At 55.4% G+C, this 12,315-nt stretch overlaps 1 protein-coding gene across 1 annotated transcript in view; it reads left to right on the plus strand.

The window, feature by feature from the left end:
• Positions 1-12,315, plus strand: part of EDC4 (enhancer of mRNA decapping 4) — a 59,083-nt gene that overhangs the window by 33,113 nt on the left and 13,655 nt on the right. The window contains exons 10-19 of the mRNA XM_075118282.1: positions 101-196; positions 1,324-1,426; positions 3,457-3,637; positions 4,151-4,223; positions 4,812-4,903; positions 5,553-5,749; positions 7,102-7,190; positions 8,511-8,664; positions 9,787-10,250; positions 11,946-12,047. Of these exons, the coding sequence (XP_074974383.1) occupies positions 101-196; positions 1,324-1,426; positions 3,457-3,637; positions 4,151-4,223; positions 4,812-4,903; positions 5,553-5,749; positions 7,102-7,190; positions 8,511-8,664; positions 9,787-10,250; positions 11,946-12,047 (1,551 nt within the window). The remainder of the gene's footprint in view (positions 1-100; positions 197-1,323; positions 1,427-3,456; positions 3,638-4,150; positions 4,224-4,811; positions 4,904-5,552; positions 5,750-7,101; positions 7,191-8,510; positions 8,665-9,786; positions 10,251-11,945; positions 12,048-12,315) is intronic.

The following is a 12,315-nucleotide window of genomic DNA, read 5'->3' on the forward strand; positions in this document are numbered from 1 at the left end:
CAAGCAGCCTCTGAGCAGTGTTCCTGCAGGAGGCACTTGCAGGGAGGGGCTACGCCTTCTGACAGCATTCCTTCCCAAGACTTCTCTCTTGTGCCTTCAGGGTTCCTTTCTGGAGATTTCTCATCACTGGAGCAGATCAGAACCGAGAGCTGAAGATGTGGTGCACCGTTTCTTGGACCTGTCTGCAAACTGTCCGGTGAGTAGTGATACATGTAGACCTGTAAGCTAGGTCTCTGAGAGGTGGGGCTTAGTCTGAAGAGTCCACAGGTCCGAGCAGAACTCAGGGACCTATTAGGATCCTAACAATATAATTACTCTGCAGGGGAAGAGGCTGTCAGTGAGCTACAATGGAGTCTATTCTAGTCCCACCTGGAGCCTCTTCCTATGCCAAATTAGCATAGTTACTGAAAGGAATGTGACAGCCTCTGCTAATGTCAGTACTGTGATGAGCTCTGTGCCAAATGGATCTGGGTGTCCCACGGCCGGGCTTGCAGGGTTTGACCCTTAACGGCTTTACTCTGTCATCTTTGCTCAGGTCTGTAGAGCACAGATGTACCCTGGGTCCCAGGAAAGGATTCTGGAGCCTGCATATTGGACGCTTGTCTGTGTAAATAGTGACTGCTCACTTGGTCAAGTGTGGCAAGCATTCCAGCATCTCTTCCCCTGTCGCTTTGTCTGCTTAGTGTTGTATTACTCGGGCAGCTCAGGACTTGTCTGGGGAGCCAGCCAGCACCGAGAATGGCTGCCCAATCCGGTGTGCTCCATCCCCCACAAAGCATTCTGTCTGCGGGGGGATCATGGCCCTAGAAGCAGCTCCAGCGGATACAGATGCGAGAGCCAGCTTTGGCATCTCCCTCCTGTGACCCACGGAGTAGAACACAGCTGAGTGCTGAATGGTTACCCTCTACTCCGGTAGCGGTGCGCTTTGCCCAGCTGGTCTCTCAGCTGCTAGGACTGCGTTTTAGCACACGATCCCAGCATCCCTCCTCTTGCTAGCCTGGCATCATAGAATCATAGAATATCAGGGTTGGAAGGGACCTCAGGAGGTCATCTAGTCCAACCCCCTGCTCAAAAGCAGGACCCATCCCCAATTAAATCCCGGGTTTAGACACTTTAGGCCCATAGTTAGGGTAGATTTTGTTCTGCCAGTTCCCCTCCCGTGTTTGCGTGGGGTTCCTCGCTTCGGTAACTGGGGGCAGCGGAACATCTGACTGACACTTTGCTAAGCTGCTCGTAGTCAAACTGGACCGCTGTGCCATAGAGGCTTTCTGTTGTGCTAATGGCTCTCGCCTTCTGTGTATTCTCTCCTGTTGCGGAACCCAGCTTTTCCCCTGACATCTTCAGTTCCAAGAGTGTTCCCCCGAGTCTGAAAGCCTGCCTGGACCTCTCTGCTGAATTCCTGATCCTGAGTGACGTGCAGAGAAAAGTACGTGGCTCCCACTTTCCTGGCTGCTTCAGCCACGCTGGGTGCAGGGAGATCGGGACTCCTGCGCAGCCACCACAACTGCGGCAGGGCTGGCTGCGCTCACTGCTGAGAAGAGGCCAAGCTGGCCTGTACCATTTCAGCGTAAGGTGGAGAATGGTTCTGCTGGTGCTGACTGGGCCCAACGGAGCCTTGGGCGAGGCACAGGATTAATGCTGGTGTTAAAGTAAAAACTGGCATTTGAAAAGGAAACTGACCCGCAAGTGCTGTAATGGTTCGACCGAGCTCCTTAAAGCCGGGTGACTCAAGAGATACGCTCTTGGTCTATCATTAACCCCTCGCCCCAGGGTACCCGTCTAGTGGCAGGGCTCTCAGCATGGGGGATCAGATGTACTCTGCTGTAACAAGGTGGAGGGAAAGACACTGGCTCTCTTTCGTGTTTAAGCTCCTTGCTTTTAGGAGGACAGAGAGAGCAGTGCCAAGTAACCACTGCTTGGCAGCCGCACAGCTATCTCAGAGCAGAGGCTCTGCTTTGCTTTGAGAGGTCTGGTTTGTTCTCAGTGGACCTGGCCTGTTATGCTGGTGGTCGGGGCGGCCTTGATTTCTAGACGGAAAACCCTGCTGGTTGGTGGTGCTGTAGCCCAGTACAGGGGCTCTCTTCTTCCCCTCTCTGTGTCCACTTTGGGGCCCTGTGACAGTCATGGATTTTTTAAAAACACTCTCAGCAGCGTTGCTGGTGAATGTTGGAGTTTTATAGGATATCGGGGCGGCCGAGTCCCCGCAGACTGCTGTGATTTCTCCAGCAGCCAGGAGGTGGAAGCAGACATCCCTGCTAAGGCTATGGCTGCCAGTGGGCAGTTAGTGGGCTGGTCCCATTCTGGAGGGCAGTGGGGAGGTGGCAGGTCATTTGTCTCATCACATGGCGCTAGCCGGTCCAAGCTGAGTCAGGGATCAGGGCCACGCTAGCTCTGTGGCCAGGCTGCCACTGCTGCTTCCTGTCCAGCTGGCAGGGAGAAAGGGATGGCACTGACAATGTGGCATTTAGAAGCCCCCTCCTCCCCCCCCCAGCACAACCCAGAGGAGACAGCATGGGCTGGTGAGGAGCTGAGACCAGAATCCCTCCCCCCAGGGCAAGGCTCCTGCACGCAGTGGCAGCGCGGGTGGCTATGGTGTGGGGGATTGATCCCAGGTCTCGCTCCCCGGGTGTCTTCTCAAGGGCTGCTGTGGGACAAGACGGGCTGGGGCTCCTAATTGCCACATTGTCAGTGCTGCCCCCCTGCCAGCTGGGCAGGAAGCAGTAGGCGTGGCCTGGGCCAGAGCTCAGTGCAGAGTGCCCTGAACTGGACCGGCCCGTGCCATGTGGTAAGACATGCTTCCTCCTCTTCCCCAGGTTAGCACCATGCCACCCCCGCCTGACCCACCCTCCTGCTTCCACCTCCCCGCTGCTGGAAAATCACAGTATTGGGCTAATTTCATGATTTCTGTGCCGTCTGTGAAATTATAACTTCCACAGGACTTGAGTCCTGATGTTCTGGGCTGGGGTAGCAAGCCTGGATGCGCTCTGATCGTTTTGTTGAAGAAGGCTGCTGGGGTGGGGGGAGCAGGCAGAATTTAGACAGTGGAACGTAAGGTTTTGTTAAGCTAATTAAAACTTAATAGTGGGTCACTAACTATAGGCATCAGTGGGGATGCTGCATTGGCAGTTGGCAAAAATGGAACATATTGTAGCCAGATCTAGATCCCATGATGGTGGGTGACAAATACCTAGATGGGTACCTCTGTAATAGAGAGGGGCAGCTTGTGCGGACTACACTCCCCAGCATACATTTCTCCACCTGGATCCAAAGAGCTTTTCCTGGTTCAGGTAAGCTGTGTGTGGCATTCTGGGAGGTCGTGTGGGAGCTACTCCTGGGTACAAGGGGAAGGCTGGTGTTTGACTTTGTTGTAGAACTCTCTGACCACACCTGGCAGTCTGCTGCCAAAGCCCCAGCGACTTGGGTTGTTGCAGGGTGTTTCTGGTGCTCTGCTTCCAGGTCCTGTACGTGATGGAGCTTTTGCAGAACCAGGAGGAGGGCAGAGCTTACTTCAGCTCCATCTCGGAGTTCCTCCTCACCCACCCAGTCCTGAGCTTCGGCATCCAGGTAGTGAGCCGCTGCCGTCTGCGGCACACAGAGGTCCTCCCAGCTGAAGAGGAAAGCGACAGCTTGAGCACAGGTGAGCAACGAGGGGCAGCCAGCCAGCCCTTGTTTCCCAGGAAGCTCTGGGGGCTGCTTCCTGGCGACACAGCTGGAATATATTAGTGAGAAACTCCCTTGAGGAGCTGGCAGTGCTGGAGAACAATACTGACCTGCCTAGAGTGGCCCAGATTTGAGGGAGGAGGATGGGCTGGTGGCTAGGGCACAGGGCTTACAATCGCTGGGTGACTGCTACTGGGATCCGTCTTAATGCCTCTGTTTCACCCTCTGGCATGGTGCTCGGGGGAACGGAGGGAGCGTTCCCACGCAATCTATGTGGTGTGAACGCACAGGCAGGAGGCTGTTTAAAGCGGGGGCAGAGTCCGAAAGAGTGTGAGGGGATTTTAAGAGCCGTTTCACTGATATCTGAGGTCTGAACGAGCACAAGGGAGTGCTCCACCTCAGAGCCTTTGCTCCCTGAGAGTTTGAGGCCTAAGGACATGTGCAGCACCCCATGCTACAGCCCACTTTGTATTTCTTGTCTCTATTCCAGAAGGTGCTCAGGGGGCTGGGGCTGTCGAATCGGCCGCAGGTGTGCTGATCAAGCTCTTCTGCGTCCACACCAAGTGAGTATGCTTAGGGCTTGGTACGGACAGCTGTGTGCTCTTTCCTTCCTAAAACCCCCTTGGCCACCAGGGTCACTAGCTGTTCTCTGCTTGCAGTGGGGGGGGATGTGATCACCTACTGTTCCTGCACACATCCCTCAGTATGAAACCCACCTGGAGCAGTAGACATGGAGAGTATCCTTGGCATGGGAGGCCTTTGGTCTGGCTGGGTAACGGGCCCTAGGTCTCTTCCTTGCTCCATTTAAAATGCTTCCCATGTCTTTTCCTGTGGACTCTCGAGCTCTGAGCCTTTGCACAATGTGTCAGCAGCTGAACGTGTCTGCTGACTTGGGGGCCAGGACTCGTTGGGTTAGTGCTGACCTGCCATGTGGCTGCTTGGGGCTTGAGACTGGACAGCTTTCAGGTGTGGTCGGCACAGGAAGGGCTGAGCTGAGGCGGGGCAGCACTGCCTGGGGACTCCCACTTGGTCCTTAGTAGGCAGAAAATACTAAAGCGCTTTCCAGGACCAGCTGCAGGAAGGGGAATCCGCCACGGTTTATGGCTCTGTGGCTGACGTGTGAACTAACCCAGCATTTTGGAACGTTACAGGGCCCTGCAGGATGTGCAGATCAGATTCCAACCTCTTCATAGTCCAGATATGGCTGCACCGATCCCTTCCCATGGCTCCCATGAAGATTTCGGTAAGTCCATTCAGTCAGGGGTTCTGGCCGGAACCGTCCGGTGCTTTGAGCTTCCCAGCATCGTGTAGTCATTGGAGGTTGGAAGGGATGTTTGGTGGGCTCCTGGCATCCTTTGGAGGATTGACTTTGTTATCCCGAAGGCATCCAGACTGCTGAGCTGGGCGTGGGAGGCCTGGCGGGTTAAAGAGATGAGGCCGAGCACAGAGCATAGGATCCTGGCAAAACAGCATGTTGAGCGATGGATGTAGTGCTTTGTGTGCTCTGTAGCGCCCCCTCTGGCTGGTCTGGGACTTCCTCCTGGGGAAGCTGCGCTCAGGCAGGACAGGTCTCCGTGACGAGGGCAGAGGAGGGATTGAAGGCTGGGCCCAGGTGAGTATATTGCCCTGTATTGCTGCTGTGCCACTCAAACCCATTTGCAGGGAAGCTTGCATGTGGATCACGTGCCTTCCCTGGCAAAGGCCATGAGTCTGTTCCTCCTCCATCAGGCTGCTTCCGTGCCCTGACTGTGACAGCCGTGGGCTTTCCAGTCCTGTTCTTGGTGCCTGGGCTGGTGGAAGTGGTATAACTCGTGTTTTGCAGGGGATAAAACCTTCCCTGCCTGGCTCCTGTGGAAGCGCTCTCAGGTTAATTTGTACGTATCTCTCTGAAGCGTTTCCAGACCACCTGGCTGACCTGGGCTCAGAAGGGCTGGGATCGGAGAAGGGGTCTGTACATGGCTCCCAACCAGACTTACGGCGCATTGCAGACCTGCCCGTGCCAGCAGATTTTCTTGCCCTCTCCAATGATGCCAAACCCAAGCTGATGACCCCAGATGCGTTCATGACCCCAAGCACATCTCTTCAGCAGGTAGCTGGATGTGATGGGCGGGGCCAGTTGGGAATGTAGGGGATGATCTGGGATTTTGCGCTCTGGGGAATCCCACCTGGGCTGTGATGACTCGGGTAGTCCAGATAATCTAGAGTACAAAGCATAGGAAGTGCTCAGAGCTCTTAGCCTTTTCTTACCCTTTGCAGTTGGCTTATGGAAAGTCCACCAGGAAATCTTGGCTCCTAGGACCAAACAATCTGAATCCCAGAGGTTTCCTGTAAGGGTTCTTTTGGGGAGGAAACCGCAGTACTCCTGCTTCTTGCAGGATTGAGATGCAAATACAGTAATGAGGAAGGAAGGCCAGAGCTTAGCAGCAGGGGCTGCAGCACCTTTAAAATGCCAAGCTGACCCAAGCTCATGCTGAGAGAGACCTGCAATGAGCAGCAGGAAGCTGGGACCTGAGCATCTTTGGTGCAAGACCCGTCCCCAAACCAGTGAGCCGGCGGTGTGGCAGCATGTTCTTGCTTTGTGGGGTTTAGCTTCTGGGGTGGAGATCCCCTCCCAAGGGCTGTGTGCAATTGCTGCCCCTCTCTGAAGTGGCCTGGGTGTGCTCCCCAGAGCTTGTCTGTATTGCTGCTGGCTGCTCAGAGGACTCTCTGCTGAGCCGGCTTGCTTTAATGGTGCCAGGGAATCAATCTACCAGACCCAGGGAATTCCTTATGCCCCCCTTTTGCCCTCTGCCACTTGGACTCAAGAGGTCCCTTGGTCACACTGCAAACTGTAACAGCAATGCTCAGACATACCCATCCCATAGAAGGTGACCAGCAGTCCCCCATCAGTCCATTTAGATGCTTCTCTCTACCTGTTGGCAGCACTTCTCTACGTCAAGGCCAAGCCACTCGGCTTCCATCCAGGTCTGTTTCTGTAGCAGGTGCAGGGAGAACCCGAGGACCATGCTATCCAGGATGAACGAGGGGATGTAGATCTGAGTGTTGGGCACCTCCTAGTGGAACAGCGTAGCCTCTTCTCCTCTAGCAGCTGCATGTGTGTGAACGGGAGGGGTGACAGGGCTGAGCCCTGCCGAACTCCACCTGTGAGTGCTCTGCAGCAGGGAAAGCAAGTAGTGTCTTAGAGAGGAAAGGAGCAAACCCCCAGAAGGGCCTTTCCGTCCTATCTGCAGTTGGGTCTCCAAAACCTCATGCCGAGTTCTGTCAAAGGCCATGAAGGGGCCCGGTCCTTGACTGGTGCCCTAGGCACATCTGGAATCTTGGGAGAGTCTCTGTCACCTTCTGCACGCTCCGTAGTGGGACTGTGGAGGGAGCCAGGAGTTGCTCAGGGAGAGGACTAGCCGCAGAGCCTCCTCTCAAAGCATGGATCTATGTTTCTGCTAGATTGCCGTGTCGCCGGGAAGCAGTGTCAGTTCCCTGACTGCAGTCACAGCCATGAGCAGCACTTCTGTCAATGACCCCACTGTGCCCAGGTAAGTGGAGCCAGAGCTTGTGTCCTTCCCAGCCGAGTCAGGCCCCATCTGCAGAGCAGGCTGGCGCTCCAGGGGTTACAAATTGGTTCCAGTTGCAGGCATCTGAGAAAAGAAAAGGAGGACTTGTGGCACCTTAGAGACTAACCAATTTATTTGACCGTAAGCTTTCGTGAGCTACAGCTCATTTCGGCTGTAGCCCATGAAAGCTCATGCTCAAATAAATTGGTTAGTCTCTAAGGTGCCACAAGTCCTCCTTTTTGCGAATACAGACTAACACGGCTGCTCCTCTGAAACCAGGCATCTGAGAGACACTCTATGGCAGTGCTGAGCGAACCTGCCTCCTTCCCTGTGCCTCAGGAGACCGGGGTGGCGCAGAGGCAGCCTGCTCTGTTTCCGCCACAGAGAGGTTCTCCCATCGCACCACCGCTCGGTTGCTTCCCTTGCTCTTCTGAAGGGGATGTTGCAGTTTGCGACCAGTGAAGGCTGCAGACCCCAAGGACAGAGAGGCATTACTGGGAGGTTGAGGGAAGGGGAATGACGCCAGCTGAGGCACACTTACACTGAACATCAGGCACAGCTTCCTGGTGGTGAAGAGTATAATAGGGTAGAAGCCTCAGTGCTTGGGAGAGGAGGGCAAGGACAAGTCCTGCAGACGTCATGTTCTCCTCCCCCAGAGATGGGCTAGACTAGAGGATCAGACTCATAGAAGATCAGGGTTGGAAGGGACCTCAGGAGGTCATCTAGTCCAACCCCCTCCTCAAAGCAGGACCAGTCTCCAACTAAATCATCCCAGCCAGGGCTTTGTCAAGCTGGGCCTTAAATACCTCTAAGGAAGGAGATTCTACCACCTCCCTAGGGAACCCATTCCAGTGCTTCACCACCCTCCTCATGAAATAGTGTTTCCTAATATCCAACCTAAACCTTCCCCACTGCAACTTGAGACCATTACTCCTTGTTCTGTCATCTGCTACCACTGAGAATAGCCGAGCACCATCCTCTTTGGAACCCCTTTCAGGTAGTTGAAGGCTGCTATCAAATCCCCCCGATCAGGATCTGACCCCCTGAGTTCTAACAGACTCCGTCTAGCAAGGTTGTGAAGCTCTTCTGTTCAGTTCCTTGTCTAGGAAGAGTGGTCACTCCGAGGGATGGTCTCCCATTGGGTGGGAGGAACCACAGAGCTTGGGGGACACTGGGTCAACTGGGGCCAGGCGCGCTTGCATTGACCAAGCACAGCAGGAATCGCAGTTCCTGAGCTCAGGGGCTCTGTCCGAACCAACCCTACAAAATCTGGTGCTCAGCTCGTTCCATCTCTCTGTACAGGCCATCTGAAGACCTGACTTTGAGCCCAAAGATGCAGCTGGACACCAGCCTCACACTGAGCAGCAGTAGCAGCAGTCTCCAGACGAGTCCTAGGAACCATTCAGTCCTTATCCCTGGGCTCTCTGACAAGCTGACCCCAAAGGCGCCTGTCCCGGTAAGGCTCCCAGCACTGTTGCCACCTTCTGCTTTTGGCACATGGTAACTCTCCCTTTCTTTCCATGATCCTCTGCCAGCTGGAATGCACCAGGGTGCCCATGCTGGCCCATTCGAGTGGCTAGCAGGTCTGGTTCCTGTTCTTGGCTGGAAGGTGCTGCTTTGCCAGCACATGTTGTCGCAGACTGCTGGTCCGTAAAAGCCGTGGCTTTAAAAATGGGGGCACCTCTAGCACAGGGTCACTTTTCTTATTCCATCATCAGCGACGTTAGGAGCAGTCACCCCCCATGCTAGGAGATCTTGTGGCTGGGTGGAAGGGAGTCAAGGAAGCACCCCAGGGAAAGCTACCAGATGGTCAGAGGAGACACAGATTGCTCTGACATTGTACATTTCCTGACCAGGGTATACTGAAATCCGAGCTGAGTCTGCTGCTTGCTTTTTGGACTTGCAACAAGAAGTTGCTCTTTTAAAATGTTTCTGCCCCTGCTTCTGTAGGAAAGATCCAGTGAAGTTGATTGTAGCCAGTAAAGCGAATGGAAAGAGGAATATTTCCTCAAATCTCTTTCAGTTCTGGAAACTTTAGATGTTACTTGTAACAATCAGTATGAAATCTTCAACTGGAAACAGGTGTTTTAAGCTGATGACCCTGCAGCTACTGCGTCTTGCCTCTTCGGTGAGAGAAACGTGAAATCTTAGACCGGTCCTGCAGGCACTTACGTACGTGATTCACCTGTGCAATCCCCTGGACTGCTGAGATTGGCGGTGTTATGTGCTGAAGTGTTTGCAAACCCTGACTAAGTGCAGCGTGACCCCGGTCAGTGAATGCTGCTCCCGACAGAGCTGTCCTACCGGACAGCTGGTTCTGTGCTGGCGGGTAATAGGGGTGCTGGAGCAGCAAAGGATCAGAATGCAGTCAGGCCCAGATGTCTGAGGGCCTCCCCCATCTTCCTGGCTCCTGAGCAGCCCTGTCCTGGGGGCATAGCAGTACTAAGGCCAGGATGGGGCCTCTCCGCTCCCTCCCTTGAAGGCTCGTTGGCATGAGGTGCTGATGGTCCTTGAGGTCGCTAGTGTGGTTTGGGTGTCTCTGCATGACAGTGAAAGTCGGCTTGTTTCTGTTGGTCAGGTCACTCCAGCAAACCCCCCTCTGGCTCTGGAGCTGCAGGAAGTGGAGCCCCTTGTGGTAGCCCAGGCCTCACCCACCCGGGAGCGCTCCCCCGATGTCATTTCCTCGGCCTCCACGGCCATGTCCCAGGATATCCCAGAGATCGCCTCTGAGACGCTGCAGCGCAGCTTTGCCGCAGCCCCAGCCGGGCTCCCTGCAGAGGTGCTGGAGCCCAATCACCATGCGGACAGCATGGCCTCAGCTGCGTCGGCCTTGCACTTGCTGTCCCCGAGGAACCGGCACAGCTCCGAGCACAGCCAGCACTCCCTGGACATGGCCCCCGTGGAGGTGGACAGATTGACCACACCCTCGTTACTGGAGACTGCTTTAACTCAGGAAAATGCATCTTCCAACAGCATCGTGAGCCAGCCGTGGCCAGCAGCCCCCGACATCACCAGGGAAACCAGGAACAGCATAGCAGACAGGTAACCGGCTGGGTGGGCTTTGCTCTGCTTTACTTGGGGGCATTTTTTTAGCCATGTCCAGTCGGCACGTTGGTGGAAAACTGGTGTTTCAGGGCCTTGGCTGTCCCTCCTTTCAGAGCCCCAATAAGCCACTTCTCCTCCCTGCACCCTGGCTTTGTAGGCTCAGCATCACTGTCCCCCACCTCCAGGCCAGCTTTAACATGAATCTCTACTCTGCAACAGGGACTCCAGGATAGCCGCGGGACGTCTGTTTCTCACCCGCTCCGGCTCTAAGGAGCTCAGCACCTTAACCCTTTTTTCTAGTTGCCAGCCCTGCACACTTACCCTGGGTTCTCAAAGTCAGTCTGGGGTCTTTCCATCTTGTGCATGACCAGCAGAATAAAGGTTGTGCAGCCCAAATTCTGCCCGTGGCAACACCTGTGCAGCCCTCTTGGGGGGAACTGAGTGGCACTCGGTAGCCAGTTCTGCTGCCAGTGCATGAGAGTGACGAGTCTCTCACCTGCGACTGGGCTGGCTCTGCAGAGCCAGCAGTAACAGAGACGCCAAACAAACTTAGTCCCTGAAGTGAGTAGCTGTGATTGATTCACATGGCGAAGCAGGTCTGAGGGTATGTCTGCCCAAGCTGGGAAGCACAGAGATGTAGCCTGAGAGAAGGGTTATGCGTAGCCATGTCTTGGAGACAAACTCTTCCAGCCCAAGCAGCTGGGGGTGTTCCCTGCAGGTCTGGAATGCCTGGGCTGGCCAGATCCTACCTCCTCTGGCAGGAGTGGAGCAGAATGTCCTGATTTGTCCCCAGGCCTCTCATAGATTGGGAGGCCGCACGTCCCAGGGCCAGCCCTGCAGCCTCCATCCTTCTGAGCGAGGCCAGCAGCCTGCCCGCACCGCTCCTTAATAGAGCAGAGACGTCCCCTGAGTTACAGGAGACACAGCCATCCTTCCACCCTAGCAGAGACGTCCCCTGAGTTACAGGAGACACAGCCATCCTTCCACCCTAGCAGCTGAGAGTGCTGCCTTTGCAGCACTTCCTGTCCCCACTGCACGGGGGAGAGGGATTGGGAGCTGCCATTGAACTGTCTGGATGCTCCATGCTGCTTTCATGTCCCACATGTCAACTGTCTGGATCCAGGGTGCAAGTTTAGAAAAGCCTTGCCATGGTGGCTGGTTCCCCTTGGCCTTGTAACTTGCTGCACTTTGCAGGTGTGCCAGTGTCCAGGCAACGACCTCTTGCTCTTACCACTAATGCACAGTGTCTGGGGATCTGAAATACTCCCTGGACAGGTGAAAACACAATGGCTGGGGGACACGCTGTAACCGTAGTGCACCACCTGCATCTGGAGGAGAGCAGCGTGGAGTTCCTGCCAGCTGCTTCCTGTTCACTGGTGTTTATAAACTGCGCCCGTCCTCCAGCCTAGGAGCTTGTGCAGTCTCTTATCAGCCTCAGACTGGCCTGACATCTACAGACCCGCCCAGGCTCTGAAGGGTGTGTGATCGCACCCAAGCATCTGACCCCCTCCCCTCCCAGACACCCACTATGCCAGGGCCCGGCTGTCGGACCCCACCGGTTCTGTGAACCCCCCAGTGGTGTGGGCTCCGAGCCCAGCCTGCTGTCAGCAGGCCCACCCCTGTGCAGGCAGTGGGATGAGCAGATAACCAGGCCGGGAGATGTTTCCATGATGGCGTTTCCCTTTCCCCCAGCCCAAGGGATGACGTTGCAGAGAAGCACAAGAGCTCTTCTTATCACAGGCACAGCTACCATCTGCTGCAGCACGACAGCCAGGATGCCAGCGCAGAGCAAAGGTACCGGCCCACGTGGCCCCGGCATGGACTTTGTTCATGCTGCATCTGTGCCTCTGTCCTTGGCAAGTCTTCATCTGCTTTGCCTCCTGCCCCCCAACTCTGACATGAGGGAGGCCATGAAACCAGTCCTACCCTGATAGCTTGGGCTGGCTTGCAAGATGCTGTCACCTGGGTCACGCTCTTCAGGGTCAGAGTGCTCGCTGGGTTGCTCGGGGGAACGTGGACCGAGCGTGGCTCGTGTCGCTTGGTCCAGTCATCAGTGCAAACC

The sequence above is a fragment of the Caretta caretta genome, chromosome 12 (genome assembly GCF_965140235.1).
Source record: "Caretta caretta isolate rCarCar2 chromosome 12, rCarCar1.hap1, whole genome shotgun sequence".
NCBI classification, from domain to species: domain Eukaryota; kingdom Metazoa; phylum Chordata; order Testudines; family Cheloniidae; genus Caretta; species Caretta caretta.